The sequence below is a fragment of the Pseudophryne corroboree genome, chromosome 5 (genome assembly GCF_028390025.1).
Source record: "Pseudophryne corroboree isolate aPseCor3 chromosome 5, aPseCor3.hap2, whole genome shotgun sequence".
Lineage (NCBI taxonomy): Eukaryota > Metazoa > Chordata > Amphibia > Anura > Myobatrachidae > Pseudophryne > Pseudophryne corroboree.
Window position 1 is genome coordinate 325446323 of NC_086448.1, and position 18070 is coordinate 325464392.

The 18070-nt window shown below is 41.5% G+C and overlaps 1 protein-coding gene across 1 annotated transcript in view; it reads right to left on the minus strand.

Annotated features, from left to right (window-relative positions):
- Positions 1 to 11597: 11597 nt before the first annotated feature.
- The window catches only part of AMPH (amphiphysin), a 418422-nt gene continuing 411949 nt past the window's right edge, over positions 11598 to 18070 (minus strand). The window contains exons 20-22 of the mRNA XM_063922528.1: positions 14384 to 14620; positions 13647 to 13748; positions 11598 to 13009 (exon numbers count right to left, since the gene is read on the minus strand). Of these exons, the coding sequence (XP_063778598.1) occupies positions 12902 to 13009; positions 13647 to 13748; positions 14384 to 14620 (447 nt within the window). The 3' untranslated portion in view covers positions 11598 to 12901. The remainder of the gene's footprint in view (positions 13010 to 13646; positions 13749 to 14383; positions 14621 to 18070) is intronic.

Sequence of the window (18070 nt, forward strand, 5' to 3'; positions counted from 1 at the left end):
CTTTTTACACGGGTCCGAGGCATACTCGGATTCTCCCGTATGACTCGGTTAACCCGAGCGCGCCCGAACGTCATCATCCCGCTGTCGGATTCTCGCGAGATTCGGATTCTATATAAGCAGCCGCGCGTCGCCGCCATTTTCAGTCGTGCATTGGAAATGTTAGGGAGAGGACGTGGCTGGCGTCCTCTCCATGTATTGTTGATGCAAATATTTGTGCTTGCTTTACTTATTGCTTAATTGTGGGGACTGGGGAGCAGCTGTATATTAATATAGGAGTAGTACAGTGCAGAGTTTTGCTGATCAGTGACCACCAGTTTTATCTGTTCTCTGCATGAAAAAAACGCTCCTTATCTGTGCTCAGTGTGCTGCATATATCTGTGCTCACACTGCTTAATTGTGGGGACTGGGGAGCAGCTGTATTATATAGCAGGAGTACAGTGCAGAGTTTTGCTGACAGTGACCACCAGTATACGTTGTCTGCCTGAAAAACACTCCATATCTGTGCTCAGTGTGCTGCTTTATTGTGGGGACTACCAGTATAATATTATATAGGAGGAGTACAGTGCAGAGTTTTGCTGACCAGTGACCACCAGTATACGTTGTCTGCCTGAAAAACACTCCATATCTGTGCTGCATTGTAGACAGTATATAGTAGGAGTACAGTGCATAATTTTGCTGACCACCAGTATATAATATATAGGAGTACGGTACAGAAGGCCACTGCTGTACCTACCTCTGTGTCGTCAAGTATACTATCCATCCATACCTGTGGTGCATTTCTGTTTTGCACAGTTTGCTGACCACCAGTATATAATAAATAGCATTACGGTACAGTAGGCCACTGCTGTACCTACCTCTGTGTCGTCAAGTATACTATCCATCCATACCTGTGGTGCATTTCAGTTTTGCACAGTTTGCTTACCACCAGTATATAATATATAGCATTACGGTACAGTAGGCCACTGCTGTACCTACCTCTGTGTCGTCAAGTATACTATCCATCTACATTCTATACCTGTGGTGCATTTTAGTTTTGCAGTTTGCTGACACAGTGACCACCAGTATATATAGCAGTACGGTACGGAAGGCCACTGCTGTACCTACCTCTGTGTCGTCAAGTATACTATCTATCTAGATTCTATACCTGTGGTGCATTTCAGTTGTGCAGTTTGCTGACACAGTGACCACCAGTTTATATAGCAGTACGGTACGGAAGGTCACTGCTGTACCTACCTCTGTGTCGTCAAGTATACTATCCATCTACATTCTATACCTGTGGTGCATTTTAGTTTTGCAGTTTCCTGACACAGTGACCACCAGTATATATAGCAGTACGGTACGGAAGGCCACTGCTATACCTACCTCTGTGTCGTCAAGTATACTATCCATCTACATTCTATACCTGTGGTGCATTTTAGTTTTGCAGTTTGCTGACACAGTGACCACCAGTATATATAGCAGTACGGTACGGAAGGCCACTACTGTACCTACCTCTGTGTCGTCATTAAGTATACTATCCATCTACATTCTATACCTGTGGTGCATTTTAGTTTTGCAGTTTGCTGACACAGTGACCACCAGTATATATATATAGCAGTACGGTACGGAAGGCCACTGCTGTACCTACCTCTGTGTCGTCAAGTATACTATCCATCTAGATTCTATACCTGTGGTGCATTTTAGTTTTGCAGTTTGCTGACAGTGACCACCAGTATATATATATAGCAGTACGGTACGGAAGGCCACTGCTGTACCTACCTCTGTGTCGTCAAGTATACTATCCATCTAGATTCTATACCTGTGGTGCATTTTAGTTTTGCAGTTTGCTGACAGTGACCACCAGTATATACAGCAGTACGGTACGGTAGGACACTGCTGTACCTACCTCTGTGTCGTCAAGTATACTATCCATCTACATTCTATACCTGTGGTGCATTTTAGTTTTGCAGTTTGCTGACACAGTGGCCACCAGTATATATAGCAGTACGGTACGGAAGGCCACTGCTGTACCTACCTCTGTGTCGTCAAGTATACTATCCATCTACATTCTATACCTGTGGTGCAGTATATATATATAGCAGTACGGTACGGAAGGCCACTGCTGTACCTACCTCTGTGTCGTCAAGTATACTATCCATCTAGATTCTATACCTGTGGTGCATTTTAGTTTTGCAGTTTGCTGACAGTGACCACCAGTATATACAGCAGTACGGTACGGTAGGACACTGCTGTACCTACCTCTGTGTCGTCAAGTATACTATCCATCTACATTCTATACCTGTGGTGCATTTTAGTTTTGCAGTTTGCTGACACAGTGACCACCAGTATATATAGCAGTATGGTACGGTAGGCCACTGCTGTACCTACCTCTGTGTCGTCAAGTATACTATCCATCTAGATTCTATACCTGTGGTGCATTTCAGTTGTGCAGTTTGCTGACACAGTGACCACCAGTATATATAGCAGTACGGTACGGAAGGCCACTGCTCTACCTACCTCTGTGTCGTCAAGTATACTATCCATCTAGATTCTATACCTGTGGTGCATTTTAGTTTTGCAGTTTGCTGACAGTGACCACCAGTATATATAGCAGTACGGTACGGTAGGCCACTGCTGTACCTACCTCTGTGTCGTCAAGTATACTATCCATCTACATTCTATACCTGTGGTGCATTTCAGTTGTGCGCAGTATATATAGTAGTAGGCCATTGTATTGACACTGGCATATAATTCCACACATTAAAAAATGGAGAACAAAAATGTGGAGGTTAAAATAGGGAAAGATCAAGATCCACTTCCACCTCGTGCTGAAGCTGCTGCCACTAGTCATGGCCGAGACGATGAAATACCATCAACGTCGTCTGCCAAGGCCGATGCCCAAATGTCATAGTAGAGAGCATGTAAAATACAAAAAACAAAAGTTCAGTAAAATGACCCAAAAATCAAAATTGAAAGCGTCTGATGAGAAGAGTAAACTTGCCAATATGCCATTTACGACACGGAGTGGCAAGGAACGGCTGAGGCCCTGGCCTATGTTCATGGCTAGTAGTTCAGATTCACATGAGGATGGAAGCATTCATCCTCTCGCTAGAAAAATGAAAAGACTTAAGCTGGCAAAAGTACAGCAAAGAACTGTGTGTTCTTCTAAATCACAAATCCCCAAGGAGAGTCCAATTGTGTCGGTTGCGATGCCTGACCTTCCCAACACTGGACGGGAAGAGCTTGCGCCTTCCACCATTTGCACGCCCCCTGCAAGTGCTGGAAGGAGCACCCGCAGTCCAGTTCCTGATAGTCAGATTGAAGATGTCACTGTTGAAGTACACCAGGATGAGGATATTGGTGTTGCTGGCGCTGGGGAGGAAATTGACAAGGAGGATTCTGATAGTGAGGTGGTTTGTTTAAGTCAGGCACCCCGGGAGACACCTGTTGTCCGTGGGACGAATATGGCCATTGACATGCCTGGTCAAAATACAAAAAAAATCAGCTCTTCGGTGTGGAATTATTTCAACATAAATGCGGACAACAGGTGTCAAGCCGTGTGTTGCCTTTGTCAAGCTGTAATAAGTAGGGGTAAGGACGTTAACCACCTCGGAACATCCTCCCTTATACGTCACCTGCAGCGCATTCATAATAAGTCAGTGACATGTTCAAAAACTTTGGATGACAGCGGAAGCAGTCCACTGACCACTAAATCCCTTCCTCTAGTAACCAAGCTCCTGCAAACCACACCACCAACTCCCTCAGTGTCAATTTTCTCCTTACCCAGGAAAGCCAATAGTCCTGCAGGCCATGTCACTGGCAATTCTGACGAGTCCTCTCCTGCCTGGGATTCCTCTGATGCATACTTGAGTGTAACGCCTACTGCTGCTGGCGCTGCTGTTGTTGCTGCTGGGAGTCGATCGTCATCCCAGAGGGGAAGTCGGAAGACCACTTGTACTACTTCCAGTAAGCAATTGACTGTCCAACAGTCCTTTGCGAGGAAGATGAAATATCACAGCAGTCATCCTGCTGCAAAGCAGATAACTCAGGCCTTGGCAGCCTGGGCGGTGAGAAACGCAGTAGCTTTTGAAATCCACATATCCCACTCGCCCAGGGATAGCCACTCTCCTGAAAAAGGAAGATCCTCTACACTGTGCCTAGAATCCGTGTCCGCTACCCATGGCAGTAGTCCTTGTATTAATAGCACCTATCTCCTTGATAGAATCACACAGGACGTCCTGAATGTGTTTTACCAGCATAATCATATTCACTAGAGATATATTCCTCGCAAGGCTCTCTTGAATTTGGCCCGCCCAGCTGTGAATGGCATGTTTCATCCAGCAACCCGCTATCAGAGGTCTTTGTGATACACCAGCTGCAGCATAAATAGATTTTCATGTAGTCTTTATTTTCCTATCCCCAGTATCCTTTAAGGCAGAGGTGCCAGGGACTGGTAATACTGCGTTTTTAGACAGGCGTGAGACCGATACGTCCACAGCAGGGAGTTTTTCCCAAATCTTCCTGTCTTCTGGGGCAAAAGGGAAAGTGCTTAGAAAGCGTCTTGTTACCTGGAACTTTTTATCAGGGTTTTGCCAGGCTACAGTATCTTATACATGTAATCTATCAAGGTTTTGCCAGGCTATCTTAAACATGTCATCTAGTTCCTTTGACGCTAACCCGTTTCTGTTAGGAGAAGAACAACTGCTGTACTGCAGCATCTTCTGCTGGGTGTTTTAACACATCCCTGATAGCAAGTTTGAGGGGTTCAATCCCCTGCACTGGAGAGGATTCCTCTGTAATAGATTCCAGCTCCTCCCCCTCCTCCAGACCCTCTTCATCAGATTCCAAGAGTAAGTCAGGCAGCCCACACTTATGTGGCCCTGAGCTAGGGAGAGGGGTCTGTCTGTCATCTGCCTTTGTAGCCAGGTCTTTTGACTATTTGCAGAGAGCTGAGAATACATGTCCGCCATCATTGATTTTAGTGAAACTAATCAGGATGGCTCATGAACCTCGCCCCCAGACTCCTCACTAAGTTGAGAGGACTGGCTACATTGATCAAATGTGGTTTGTGAATCAGCCACGGAGGGGGAGAATCTGGTCTGACACACCGTGCACAATGTTTCTTTTACTATGGTAATATGAGACAAAGTTACACACACACACACACACACACACACACACACACACACACACACACACACACACACACACACACACACACACACACAGACAAGTATATAGCAAGCCTGCCCAGACTGGTATGTGTAAAGGAGAGCCAGAGAGTGAGGACCAGCACACCAAGCCTAGCAGACTCAGTAAGACTGCAGGCTGTATAAATACACTGAAGCTCTGTGTAAACACCGGAGCTTACTACTGTTACAGGACAGTGATTATAATATATTCTAGCGGCTCTCCCCCTTTCTAACACCCCTGTACCGGATTCCCATTGTAATGGAGTGTCCCTGGAGGAGCTCTGTGACCTGCAGCTGCTGCAGGAAGCAGAGGAAGGTGCCAGGAAGCCGCTGGTCCAGCTCTGAGTTAGCTCCGCCCCCTTTTTATACTGGCTAAAGTCTCCTTATGGTGCCAAACATAGTATGAGTACCTGTTTCCACCAAAACGAATGCCAGTGTACACAGGGGGGCTATGGGATCCCTCCATGGAGGGTCTGTATGCCGCCCCTGCGATCGCGTCGCACCCTGGAACCGGCGGATCCCCCTGACGGGGTCCCCGGGTTCTACTCACCACTCTTCTACCTCCAGGCTTCTGTTAGGGGTGTGCGTTGTGCTGTTGTTGTGTGTGCTAAGGGGCGGTGCCCGCAGTACAACAACCACTCAGGACGGCGGTCCTGCAGCGGGGAAGTGGCTCTGACACCTTACTGAGGCCGTTGACCATCCGCCCCCTATCTCCATCAATGCAGGTATGCTGTTGCCCAAACAGCATACCAGCAAAAACAAACGTTTAAAATAAACTGAAGAAAAATCCTCTGGAGCTCCAGAGTGTGCATTCTCTCCTGAGGGCACATTTTTCTAAACTGAGCTGTGGGAGGGGGCATAGAGGGGAGGAGCCAGCACACCCAGTTGAATAAATTTAAAGTGCACCGGCTCCTTTGGACCCCATCTATACCCATCATACAAAGTGACCCTGGCATCCCTTATGAATGCTAGAGAAATCCTAATTATCGATCTACCAAACTAGTCTACTTAAAGAAAAGCTACTATACCATCCTATCAGGGACGTGCGGTGAGGTAAATGACTCAGGAGGCACTGGCTAGCACCAGACCCATATTTACACACAATATTTGAGCCCAAGGGTTTATGTGGGCATTATACAAAGGTGCAGCAGTGTGTATGTACTGCTGGAAATTTGGTGAGTTTTGATCAGAGATGTGTGGAAAAGATAGGCACTGCCAAACCTGTCATAGACTTTAACTAGAGTTTTGACTATAACACTGTGGTGTATACAGGAAAGGCTCTGCCTCATCTCACTGCACTTCACTGCCTAACATGCTGTAATAGGGGGTGTATTAATATTACACTGTATATTGTCTTATTGAAAAAATATAGTTTGTGTTATTGATATGAGCTATTGGTAAAGATCCAGAATAATTTCAATAGAGTGTACAGTAGAATGTGAAATAGAGGTTAGTCAACAGATTTTCTTAACCAGGCTTGCAGGATTATTGGTAACAGTGGTACACACAAACTGACAGCAGCAGTAACAACGGTGCTTTCTAGTGGTAGCCACAACAGCGGTAATGCAGATATTATAGGGCCTCATCTGAGGACCTTAGTACTGCTCGTCTGTACAGTACTGAGGCTTGCTTAGGTCGCACATGCACATGCACGTCATTTCCTGGGGTCACTGCACTGCACAGACATAGAGGAGGAGACAGCGCAGGAGCTCATTCCTCTCCAACATGTGTCTTTCATTTTGAGACACCAACCACTCCAGCACTGCAACATATTTACAGAGCTTGAGGGCCTGTTTCAGAGATGGCGCAAATCATGCGCACCTGTGATTTCCCAGATTCTCAACTGTGAAAATATGCAGATGTTAGCTTGAGCATTCGTCTTGTGTACTTTTGTGAGATGGACTGAGCAAACGTGACAACTCCCACTTTGCTTATATGAGCAATGTTGAGCTGTGCTGGTGGATCCGATTACGCTGCCATCGACGCACCATCAGTTTCAACATTGACTTTTCGAGCAGAACCTTCCAGGTGCAAAGAGTGCCACATGCCGAGACATGCCCATGACCCCTCGATGTAGCGATGGCGTAAGCAAATGTGTACGTGAACTCCATCCCACACATTGCTTTGCATGGGACCCAGAGAGATTGAGAGACGTTACATACTGTATGCAGTACATGCTAATCTAAATAGTCTTTTTACCCCTAGCAGATTACCGGTTACAATTTCAGGTTATTCACTGTACTTGATTTGATTACATTTCAATCAAAATTTAAAAAATGGATGCGTTCTAAATCTTATGCCCGGTATTGTATATTCCTTTGTTTCTGTCCATATGAAAGGTGTCTAGCGTAAAGAAGTTATGTTGGCTTTCCAGATTATATTTTATAAGAAATAAGTAATTCATTTATAGTGAAAAATAAATACATTTGGTTTAGGGAATATAAGCAAAAAGGAAAAATAGTAATAGTTGTTGTTGTAATACTACTTCTTCTACTACTACTACTACTACTACTACTACTACTACTAATAATAATAATAATAATAATAATAATAATAATAATAATAACACCAACAGTTCTCAGTGTTGTATATTGAGCTAGAATTAAAATTTCACAAATATAAAAATGGTAAATCAGTTTTCTAATTTGTGATACTGGCCACGTCTGGCAATTCAGATTAATTAGCCAAATAAAATTCACAAGTGTTTTTTCAGTAATGAATACACCTACAACATAGCGCCCACTGCGCACCTCCCATATATAGATTGATGCGATTTCTTTGGCGCAGGATACCATTGCCCAGTGATCACCAGACCACAACAGTAATGAGCCAAATCTTTAAAAGAGGGATTTTTTTTAACCCCCTCAGAGCGGGCAACGAGTCCCACTCAATGTTTAGTGTACATGTGGATGACGAGTGGGGCTCGTCCTCCCCAGTGAAGTGTTAAAGCTGCCCTTATATTAAGTTCAGTTTATATTAGTCAGGATTTAAATTGCCAAAAGCTGATGAATCGTAATACAAGTCCATGTACATTCTTCATGCAGAACAATTCAGTTTTTTTCGCATTCCCTCTAACTGTATAATGTGCTAACAGGCTCTTACGAGAAGGCACGTGTGTAGAAATGCTGTACTGTACTATATGTAGAGACTTCAATTTCTTTATTCAGATACTCCATAAAGTTTATTATCCAGTGAGAAAATATTCTCAATCATGAGTGATAGAAGAAACTAACCACTCACTAATCTAGTGCATTATCTTTATACATTTTAATGATTCTTAAATTTATATTAAAACACTCACAAAAGTATGAGAAAATTCAGGAACATATATCAAGCAGCATAAAACAAAAGTATTTTTCCTTCCACAATTAATTAGCTATTGCTCCTACTAGAGAACAGCTGTCACATAAGGTCACATTGTAGATGCCCAGGACTCCCACTGGGTATATGGTTTCTGGTTTTGGCTATAAGTCATAATTAGGAGCATTTGCACAGATTCAAAGTTTGTAACACATTTCAATTCCTCTTTGTGATCTTTTCTAAGGTGCGTCCTTTTCTTATGTGAAGAATCCAATTTTTAATCATACTGTAGGTATAGCCTCGGTCCTATGTTGTATACCATTGTAATCTAGTGATTGGTATTAAAAGTGGTTTCGGACCAAGATCCTTTTACTTCTTAATAGTTTCTAGTCACCCATGCAGGGAATAATGGAGTTCCTGGGAACCCTGGACAATGTATTCTTGTTCTTGCAGTGTTCTTTTTAAAAATAAACACTTAAAGCATGAACTACTCACTTCACCAGATAAGTGCTGAATTAACCCATAGGGTTACTGCTACCATGTGCCCGAATCGTTACTGTGACTCTGCAGGTACAAAATCAGGACACATACGTGGTTTGATTCAGACCCATGTGCAGACATGAACCACTGCGTCAGATATCACTGCTGCGTCCAAATCAGCACCATAATGAGAGATTTTATGGTACTTGCTATAGTGCTACTGGTGGACCAAACAGGTGATAAAATAATAGTATACAGCATGATAAAGTACGTTCTTCTAGTGAGCATTCAGTACATCCTGGTAGACTGCAGCTTAATGTAACCCTCATCAGCTATAGGGTGATGCCAGGGAAGCAGAGTTAATTGGTGTTAATACGCCAGTAGAGTGTAAGACATGGGAGTCTATTCATTATCACTTAATATCTACAAAAGAACTGTAGGTAAAAATTAACATTTCCACCTACAGTACTTTTGTAGAAATTAGGTATCGGGGCTATTCATAACAAAGGTAATACAGGAGATAACAGATACCCCTTGCTTACCTTTCAGTCTCCATATGGCCCAGCGTGGGGACCTAAATTATCAAGCTCTGAAAATACTACATTTTTTAAACTTGACAAGGGGCACCTATGCCATCTCCAGATGACAATTGTTTCTGAACCCCTACTTCTTTCTATGGAATGGAGGTCTGTGTTGCAAAAAGGTATCCCTCCACTGGACGTCAGTATCCATTCAAGCATGTGCATTGAGGCTGGGTGCACATGACCAGCAATTGTTCCGACTTTCCCAATGATTTCCCTTGAGCCCAGAACAAGTAAGATTGAGCGTATACACAGTACAATCTTACCAAACAACCATACGAGAGACATCTTTGCTCATGTACACACTAGAACGATCACTGGCTAATTTAAATAATGGGAATATTGTCAGGACGTCTGCTTGGCAGTACACATTGCACGATAGGTACCAAATTGCTAGCAATATTGCTAGATTTGATGTGCAGCACATCAAACCTGACGATGTTGCATGCGAATGCAGGAGCGTGCATATTCATTGTACACACTGAGCGATGCAGTGTGTACCTGGCTTAACACTCCTAGTAAAACTCAGCAGTGGTATCTTTCACTGCTACCAAAGTAGAGAAGTTAGAAATCATGGGGACAGCTGATTTTCAGTACAACTGTCCCTACAGAGGAGCAATGTTGAATTGCTACTCTCAGTGAGTTGGATACTAAGTTAACGCTACCGAGTGTCAGTGGTGAGCTGAGTGCATACCACACTCACTGTCACTCAAGCTGGTATGAATAAAAAGGTTATTACATTTTTATAAGATATCAATGACCTACTCAAAGGTAGTGATAAACAGTGCTGTAATAATCAGTACTGTAGTAAATAGTTTGAAGATCTGTTTTGGTTTTTATATTGCTGTCAGGCACCACTTCATTTTAGCTTTAGGTTGGATAAGTGTATTCTCATAAAGGACTTTAATGTCAAGACAGCATGTTTTTCATGAACTCCCCCTGTTCATTGAATTGTCTCTTCAATTTTAATTCCATCATTCAAATTGTCCATTTATTATATTTCATTGTAGATCATGTCTAATTTTTGGTAAGATATAACTATTGGTGTCAACCTTTGGAAATATTAATATGTTCATAATATCACCCTCCTTAATGTATATCTCCAGAAGGAAAAAACACTCTGTCTTGACTTGCAGTTGTTGTAAATGACACATAATTGTCATTTTGGTAAATGTATTAAAAAAATTAAATACATTGAGGTATGGTCACCACTCCAAATAAAAAAGACATCATTAATGTATCAAAGTCATGGAGCCAGGTTTGCATCAAAGGGATTTTGTTGAAATATTGTAATTTCCATAATTTTGTAAAAATGTTTGCATAAGATGGTGCAAGCTTGGTCCCCATGACCATTCTTGTAATTACAATTTGAAGTGCCCAAATGCATTGAAGCAGTTGTGATTTGAAGTAGAGGTCATGCTTTCAATTACAAAGTCCATGTGCGTAACAATCTTGGGAGTGTATGATATATAAAGGAATAAGGTAACTGTTTTCCCCATGGTAATTCATTCTTTCTATCCAAAGTATTTAAATAATTTGGGTAGTGGTTGGTGGAGTATGTATCATATTTTCCTCACTACTTAGACAGTTTCCATTTTAGAATTAAGAAAAAAAAATCAGGTAGACCCTTAGATTGATAAATGCAAAGTGCTTTCATGTATGAAATATTTATTTACAAGTTATTTACTGACCAATACTTGGTGCATTTAATTGATAATGTTAGCAGTAGGAGTGAATTTCCCATGGTTAATATTTAATTTTAATTAACCAACAGCCCTAACCAACCACTACTCATACTAATAAGAATTCTCAGTGTAGGTTGCCTTTGATCCATGCAATGCATTGCTTTAGAATAAACATTTATACTAATCATTTAAAGATTTACATATTTTATGTATTTATAAGTTATATTTTTTCCTTTAATCAAATTATAAAATAACTAATCCAAATAATTCAACCTTGTTTTGGTTCAAGATTTCAGTCTTGCGCAGGATCTATAATAGTTCTAAGTACATAATAACATAATTATACATTATAACATACTTTGATGCAGGTAAACAGTACATTTTGTGATTGAGCAAAATTTTTTATTAGGGATGACACGACATTGAAAAAACATAATAGATACATATGGTATTTTCATACAGGATACATCATATAATTGAAATCATTTAGTACGTGTGTGCTGGTAAAATATATATTTTGTTCTCCAGGATAAATGATGGTAATGTTTTGTAAACTAAACAGGCCCATCAGCTGTCCATGTATGCCACGCTCACTTTCTGCCAGTGCTATAATGAAAGTGTCACATTATTTATGACGACATAGTTGAATGCTTTGGCAAAGGAAGCTAGTTATGCCTTAAAGCATCAAACTAGTAAACACTACAATGCCAAAAAGAGTAAAAAGCAAAGCACTTTTCAATGATACTACAGACTCAAGAAACTACAATAAAGGACAACATACGTGATACGTAACTGTATAAGATATGTCCGTAAAAGACACTGAAAGAAAAGAGGTTTGCAGCAGTTCTTCAGTTTTAAGACTTTAAACCGTGTGGGTATTGTTCATTCTGCTCTCATTACTATACAGTTACTAGTAAAAATCTTCTGCAATGCAGCAATTCAATACAATATAGACTCAGTGCACAGAAGTTTAAGGTTTGTATGCTGAAAAAAGATCAAAACTTAGTCCCACTTAACAAGTCACAATATACTAAACACATACTGTGTTAAAGTGAAAGATTTTTACTTTTAATGTACTCAACATTAGGCAATGCAAAGTGTGTTATTATTAGTCAGGATGTTTATTGAGTCACTCATCATGTCTGAGGAAAGGGCAAAAGTGAGTCGCTATCAAACGTCAGATGTGAAGATTATAAACCTAGGAAGAAACTTGGTAGAAATCCTGTGGACTCTCCTAGTGTCACTTCTGTCTGTAGAACCATCCATTGCTGGATAATATTAAATATAGATATAAGAGCATAGCAGTGCAAGAAATACATTTCACTGATGATGCTGGATTGCAGCCATGGGCATAATTCTCTTCATGTTTTGCTAAAGTTTCATTTTACTTGTGTACCAGAAATAAATCTTTCACCTAACCATTGTTCTGAAAAATCACACACAAACCATTGGTTGCATACAGGTAAACACCATGGACTTTGTTCCATTTACAAGTCAGTAGAATATAGCTTCCTTCTTACTTTCATGCTCCTTTGTTTCTCATAGGGTCACCAAGCTTTTTCTGGGATAGGCATCAGTCTTTAACAGTTAACAGGGCGGCATCAATTGTACCTGTCTTCTCAGAAGATTGATAAACCCAAATATTACGCGTCCAATGTTCAACACCTTTGTATCTTTGATTAAATTACTCTAATTTACGAGTAAAATTCTCTGGAAAAAGTCCCTTGTATGATGCAGTATCTTTGTACTGTTGCCAGTCCAATTCCCTAACGCCAGTAAGCCATCCAGCCTCCTGTAAGATAAAGAGATTATTATTAAATGGGCAAAGTAATTTTTTTCTATTAAATTCATCAATTTGTTGGATAAACAGGTGAGGTACTAATTATTACAGAATAATGTAACTATTTATACACAAACACTGGACAGGATAAGGTGCTGGTAATGTCATCTAGTACAATGTATGAGATGTAGTCAGGATCCCGGCGGTCGGGATCCCGGCGGACAGAACACCGACGCCGGAATCCCAACCGCCAGAATGCCAGCAGTGCCGCCATAGCTATTCCCACTCCTGGGTGTCCACGACACCCATGGAGTGGGAATAGAACCTGCCCGCAGCGTGGCGAGCGCAGGGAGCCCGCAAAGGGGCTTCGTTGCACTCGCTCCCCTGCCAGCATTCTGGCAATCGAGATCCCAGCGTCGGTATTCTGACCGGCAGGATCCCGTACCCAATCCCTATCTATGGTATGTTGGTAAAGTATAGCTTGTTATCAGGGGCAGTTAAGAGAGGAGTGGACCCATGTGCAGGCTTTGTGGAACCCCCTTCTCTCTGGGAGCGCAGCAGACTGTTATAGTAAAGCCATAATGGTAAAGGACCACCTTAGTATTTGATATATAGATAATATAGCTTGTATGACAAAAGACTGTATTACCTGATCATTCATAGCTGCAGAGCTGATAACCAAAACAATGTCCCCTCTCTTAAGGTTGAGTTCGTCATCATTTGCTGCTTCAAAATCATGTAGCGCTTCAGCCTGCAACAATATATAGTACAATGAAGCTAATTACTAATACAGGACTTCAGGAAGTATTCAAGCTCTGACATTTAACATTTCTGTAAAGTAGAGTAAAATACTTTGCTATATGTAAAAGTATATATTCTTATGATAAATGAGCATGATTATAGTCAGTTATTCTTCATGATCTACAATATAGCTATATATATATATATACTGTATAATCCTGTGTAACACTAAAAGAGCTTACATTCTAAAATCGAAGATGGTCCAATAGTAAAATTATTTTGTTTTATGTTCACTTGTGTAAATACACCGGCCCTATTGTTACCGTGGCAAGAGGTATGATGTTCATAGAAAACAAATTATCTAAATGAATCACAGTCCATGCATCAATAAAATAGTAGATGTCAGGAATTATGCAGTTAAAAAGAGTACACAAAAACAGTACACGCTCTGAGCTTCAATAATTATGCTAATAAAGAGGATCTGTGTGAATTACAAAACTAACACATATATAGTATTAAATGAACTATGGTCCTAGATTTGTAGTGTTAGGAGAACTGTAGGCTATAGAGATTTTCAGGCTGTAGATTCAGGTATGCTAGCTAAAAGACATAGCAAATGGCAATATAACATTGTATAAGTATGACCTTGTATAGGAAGCCAGAAGGGATCGTCAGGGATGTGCTACTCCCAGTTGTTGGGAGTTGCTCAGTGTCATTGACGGTGCTGTCATCCTGCACAACTGATGTTTCTTGGATGGCATCAAATTCATCTTTATCTTCAATAGCATTTTTGGCATGTGTGATAGCACTATCTTCATATTCACCTTCATCTTCATGGTTAGACGCTGGTTCTATCACAACTGACGGTATGCATGGAATGTCCTAATGATAACACATACCTTTGCATTAGATGAAACAAGTGTATTTGAAAGTGTATGAAACTGTATTTAGGTAGCATTAAAATAAGTAGGTTATAACAATGTGCCTAATTCAGATCTGATCGCGGCAGCAAATTTGTTAGCTAATGGGCAAAACCATGTACACTGCAGGGGGTAAGATATAACATGTGCAGAAAGAGTTAGATTTGGGTGGGTTATTTTGTTTCTGTGCAGGGTAAATACTGGCTGCTTTATTTTTACTCTGCAATTTAGATTTTAGTTTGAACACACCCCACCCAAATCTAACTCTCTCTGCACATGTTATATCTGCCCCACCTGCACTGCACATGGTTTTGCCCATTAGCTAACAAATTTGCTACTGCGATCAGATCTGAATTAAGCCCTGTGTTATTTATTTAGTACTTTTCTCCCAGTAGGGCTCAAAGTGTTTTACATTTGCCTTTACAACACAAAATACAAAATAAGACACAGTAAGGAAATGCTTGAGTAAACAGGTGAGTCTTGAGTCTATTTTTGAAGGATTGTAGAGTGGAGGCCTTTTGCACTGTGTGAGGCAGCGAGTTCCATAGAGTGAGAGCTGCAAAGCTGAAAGCTTGACCCCAGATGAATTCAGGGAGATTCTAGGTACTGCTAGTAGTGTTTCATTTATTTATTTATTTATTTAATACCAGTTATTTATATAGCACACACATATTCCGCAGCGCTTTACAGAGAATATTTGGCCATTCACATCAGTCCCTGCCCCAGCTGAGCTTACTATCTATATTTCCTACTACATGTACAGTATATTTTTTGAGGATACAGAAGTACCTGGAGAAAATCCATGCAAGCACAGGAAGAATATACAAACTCCACACAGTAAGGGCCATGGTGGGAATCAAACCCGTGACGTCAGTGCTGTGAGGCAGTAATGCTAACCATTACACCATCCGTGCTTCCCTAAATCTACATTAATCTACAGATCGCAGTAGCTGAGCGAGTCAGTAAGGAATCAAAAGCTACTATACCTGTTTCATATTGTAATTTCACATAATTTGCTATTTTATGACTAAGTTATACATTTAATAATAATTTTCATCTATCACCCATGCAAGAGAATATGTGCCTAGACATTCTGCTGTCTGAAGCTGCACAGACTATTTTGTGTGATAATAGCACGTTCTTTGCTACACTTACCATGGGACACATAGCTAACTAGTACAAAACACAGTATAGTTCTCCATTTACACCCCTCCATAATTTAAATTTTACCCATTTTCTTCATACATACAGCTCTATATCTTTGATTCACTATTACTACTTTAACACTGTATGTTGGATATGGCTCCTTATTAGGACAACACTGTATGTCTCCTTAACAGCATCTAGACAGATATTACTCTCAATGGCCACATTTATTTTCTGCGATTTTAAGAAAATTGTTGGTGAGCTTGGTTTGTGAAACCCAATGAAGATCAGCGCACATCACCATAAGTTTACATTTCAAGCTTTCAAATTGCTGTGTATTAAATCGGACGCTTTTTTATGCCAAAGTCGCCAGCAATATGCAACAAGTTTGAATGCACTGCTAAAATCATTATATTCCACACCCCCATATGAGAGTGACTCAATGGTTGTCTAGACCAGTGTTACACCGAGTAAGGCTGTGTCATGCTCAAGCTCTGGTAACTACCTATGCAGCCTACAGGGCCTTAATCCTGGACCAGTCTCCAGTGTGATAACCAGCATTGCCTGTCAGTGACCTGCTGGAATTGCCATTGGCTGGAGACTTCAGAAGTATTACATGACATCAGGCGCTGTGTAGAGGCTGCCGATGGAGAGCGCAGCTAAGAGACAGTGGGCAGTGAACACGAAGATGGTAAGATGCTTACTGGTGGATGCTGAAGGGGGAACAAATTCATGGGCATATAAATGAGACAAGTTTAGTGTATGCATTGATCCATCTGATTTCATATGAATCTCTTGCACTAGGTATGATATAGAGCTGATGCAAATGTCTGCTGATCGTGATAGTGACTAAAGTCATAAACGGGTGGATGGTGGATTAGGTTCAAATAACATTAAATGATCCTAAATGGATATTAATGAGTCTGAGGTGTTACCCAATTGTATAATAGATGTGATGATTACTCTGACCTCTCCCAATCTACACATTATTATTATTATTATTATTATTATTACATTCTATTTATAATGCACCACAAGCGTTTCGCAGTGCAGTACAAAGGACTGTACAGGGAGACAAAACTTAGCATTACAGTATATAAATAACAAAAATACAGGTAACAAAGAGCACCACAATTATCAAAACATAATACAGCAAAGATGTAAGTAGCGAGGGAGTAATCATCGTACTACTTGGGGCTGGCGGCCATAGATAGAGATGAGCCTTTACCAGCAGGAGAAAAGCGGGTAAAGATAGTCGCTGAGTAGGAGAGAGCTGTGAGTGAAATGTGTCGAGAAGAGGGCTTTGACAAGAAGAGGAAAGAGGGTCCTGCTCTGAAGAGCTAACAATCTAGTAGGAAGGGGTGACAGACAGATGACATGAGGTGCAAGCAAGCGGGAGGTAGCCTGATGGCAGTATGTATGCAAAGCAGAGATGTTCAAGGCATGAGGCAGGGGGATGGAGGAGCAGGCTCAGGACTAGGTTATGTATCGAAAGGGTATGCTTTGATGAATAGGTGTTTTTTTAGTTCCTGTTGGTAGCTTTGCAAGGTTGGGGAGAGTCTAATGAAGCGGGGGAGCGCGTTCCACTGAAGGGGTGTAGCAAGGGCAAAATCTTGAACTCGAGCATGGGAAGTAGCGACAAGGGCAGAGGAGAGATGATGGTCATTAGCCGACAGTAGGGGGTGGGAGTATGAAGGAAGAGGAGGTTGGAGATGTAGGGAGCAGTGGAATTAGAGATGGCCTTGTATGTGAGGGTGAGGAGTTTGAAGAGGATTTTGTAGGGGAATGGGAGCCAGTGTAGATTTTGTCGAAGGGGAGTGGCTAAAGTGCAGCGGCGGGACAGGAAGATAAGCCTAGCTGCAGAGTTTAGGACAGATTGGAGGAGAGCAAGATAGGAGCAAGTGAGGCCAGTGATGAGAACATTGCAGTTGTCGAGTCGTGAGATGACCAGTGAGTGGATGATAAGTTTAGTTGCACTCTGGGAGAGAAATGGCCTGATGCGAGCAATGTTGCATAGCTGGAACCGACAGGATTGCGCCAGAGCTTGGATGTGGGATGCAAAGGAGAGGGAGGGGTCAAGAGTAACGCCCAAGCAGTGGAACGGGGGAGATGATGGTGTTGTCAACAGTGATAGAGATATTGGTAGGGGGTGTTGCTCCGGCTGGGGGAGAGATAATGAGTTCAGTTTTGTCCATGTTGAGCTTCAGAGAGCGCTCAGCCATCCAGGAGGAGATAGCGGAGAGGCAGCTGGTAACCTGAGAGAGGA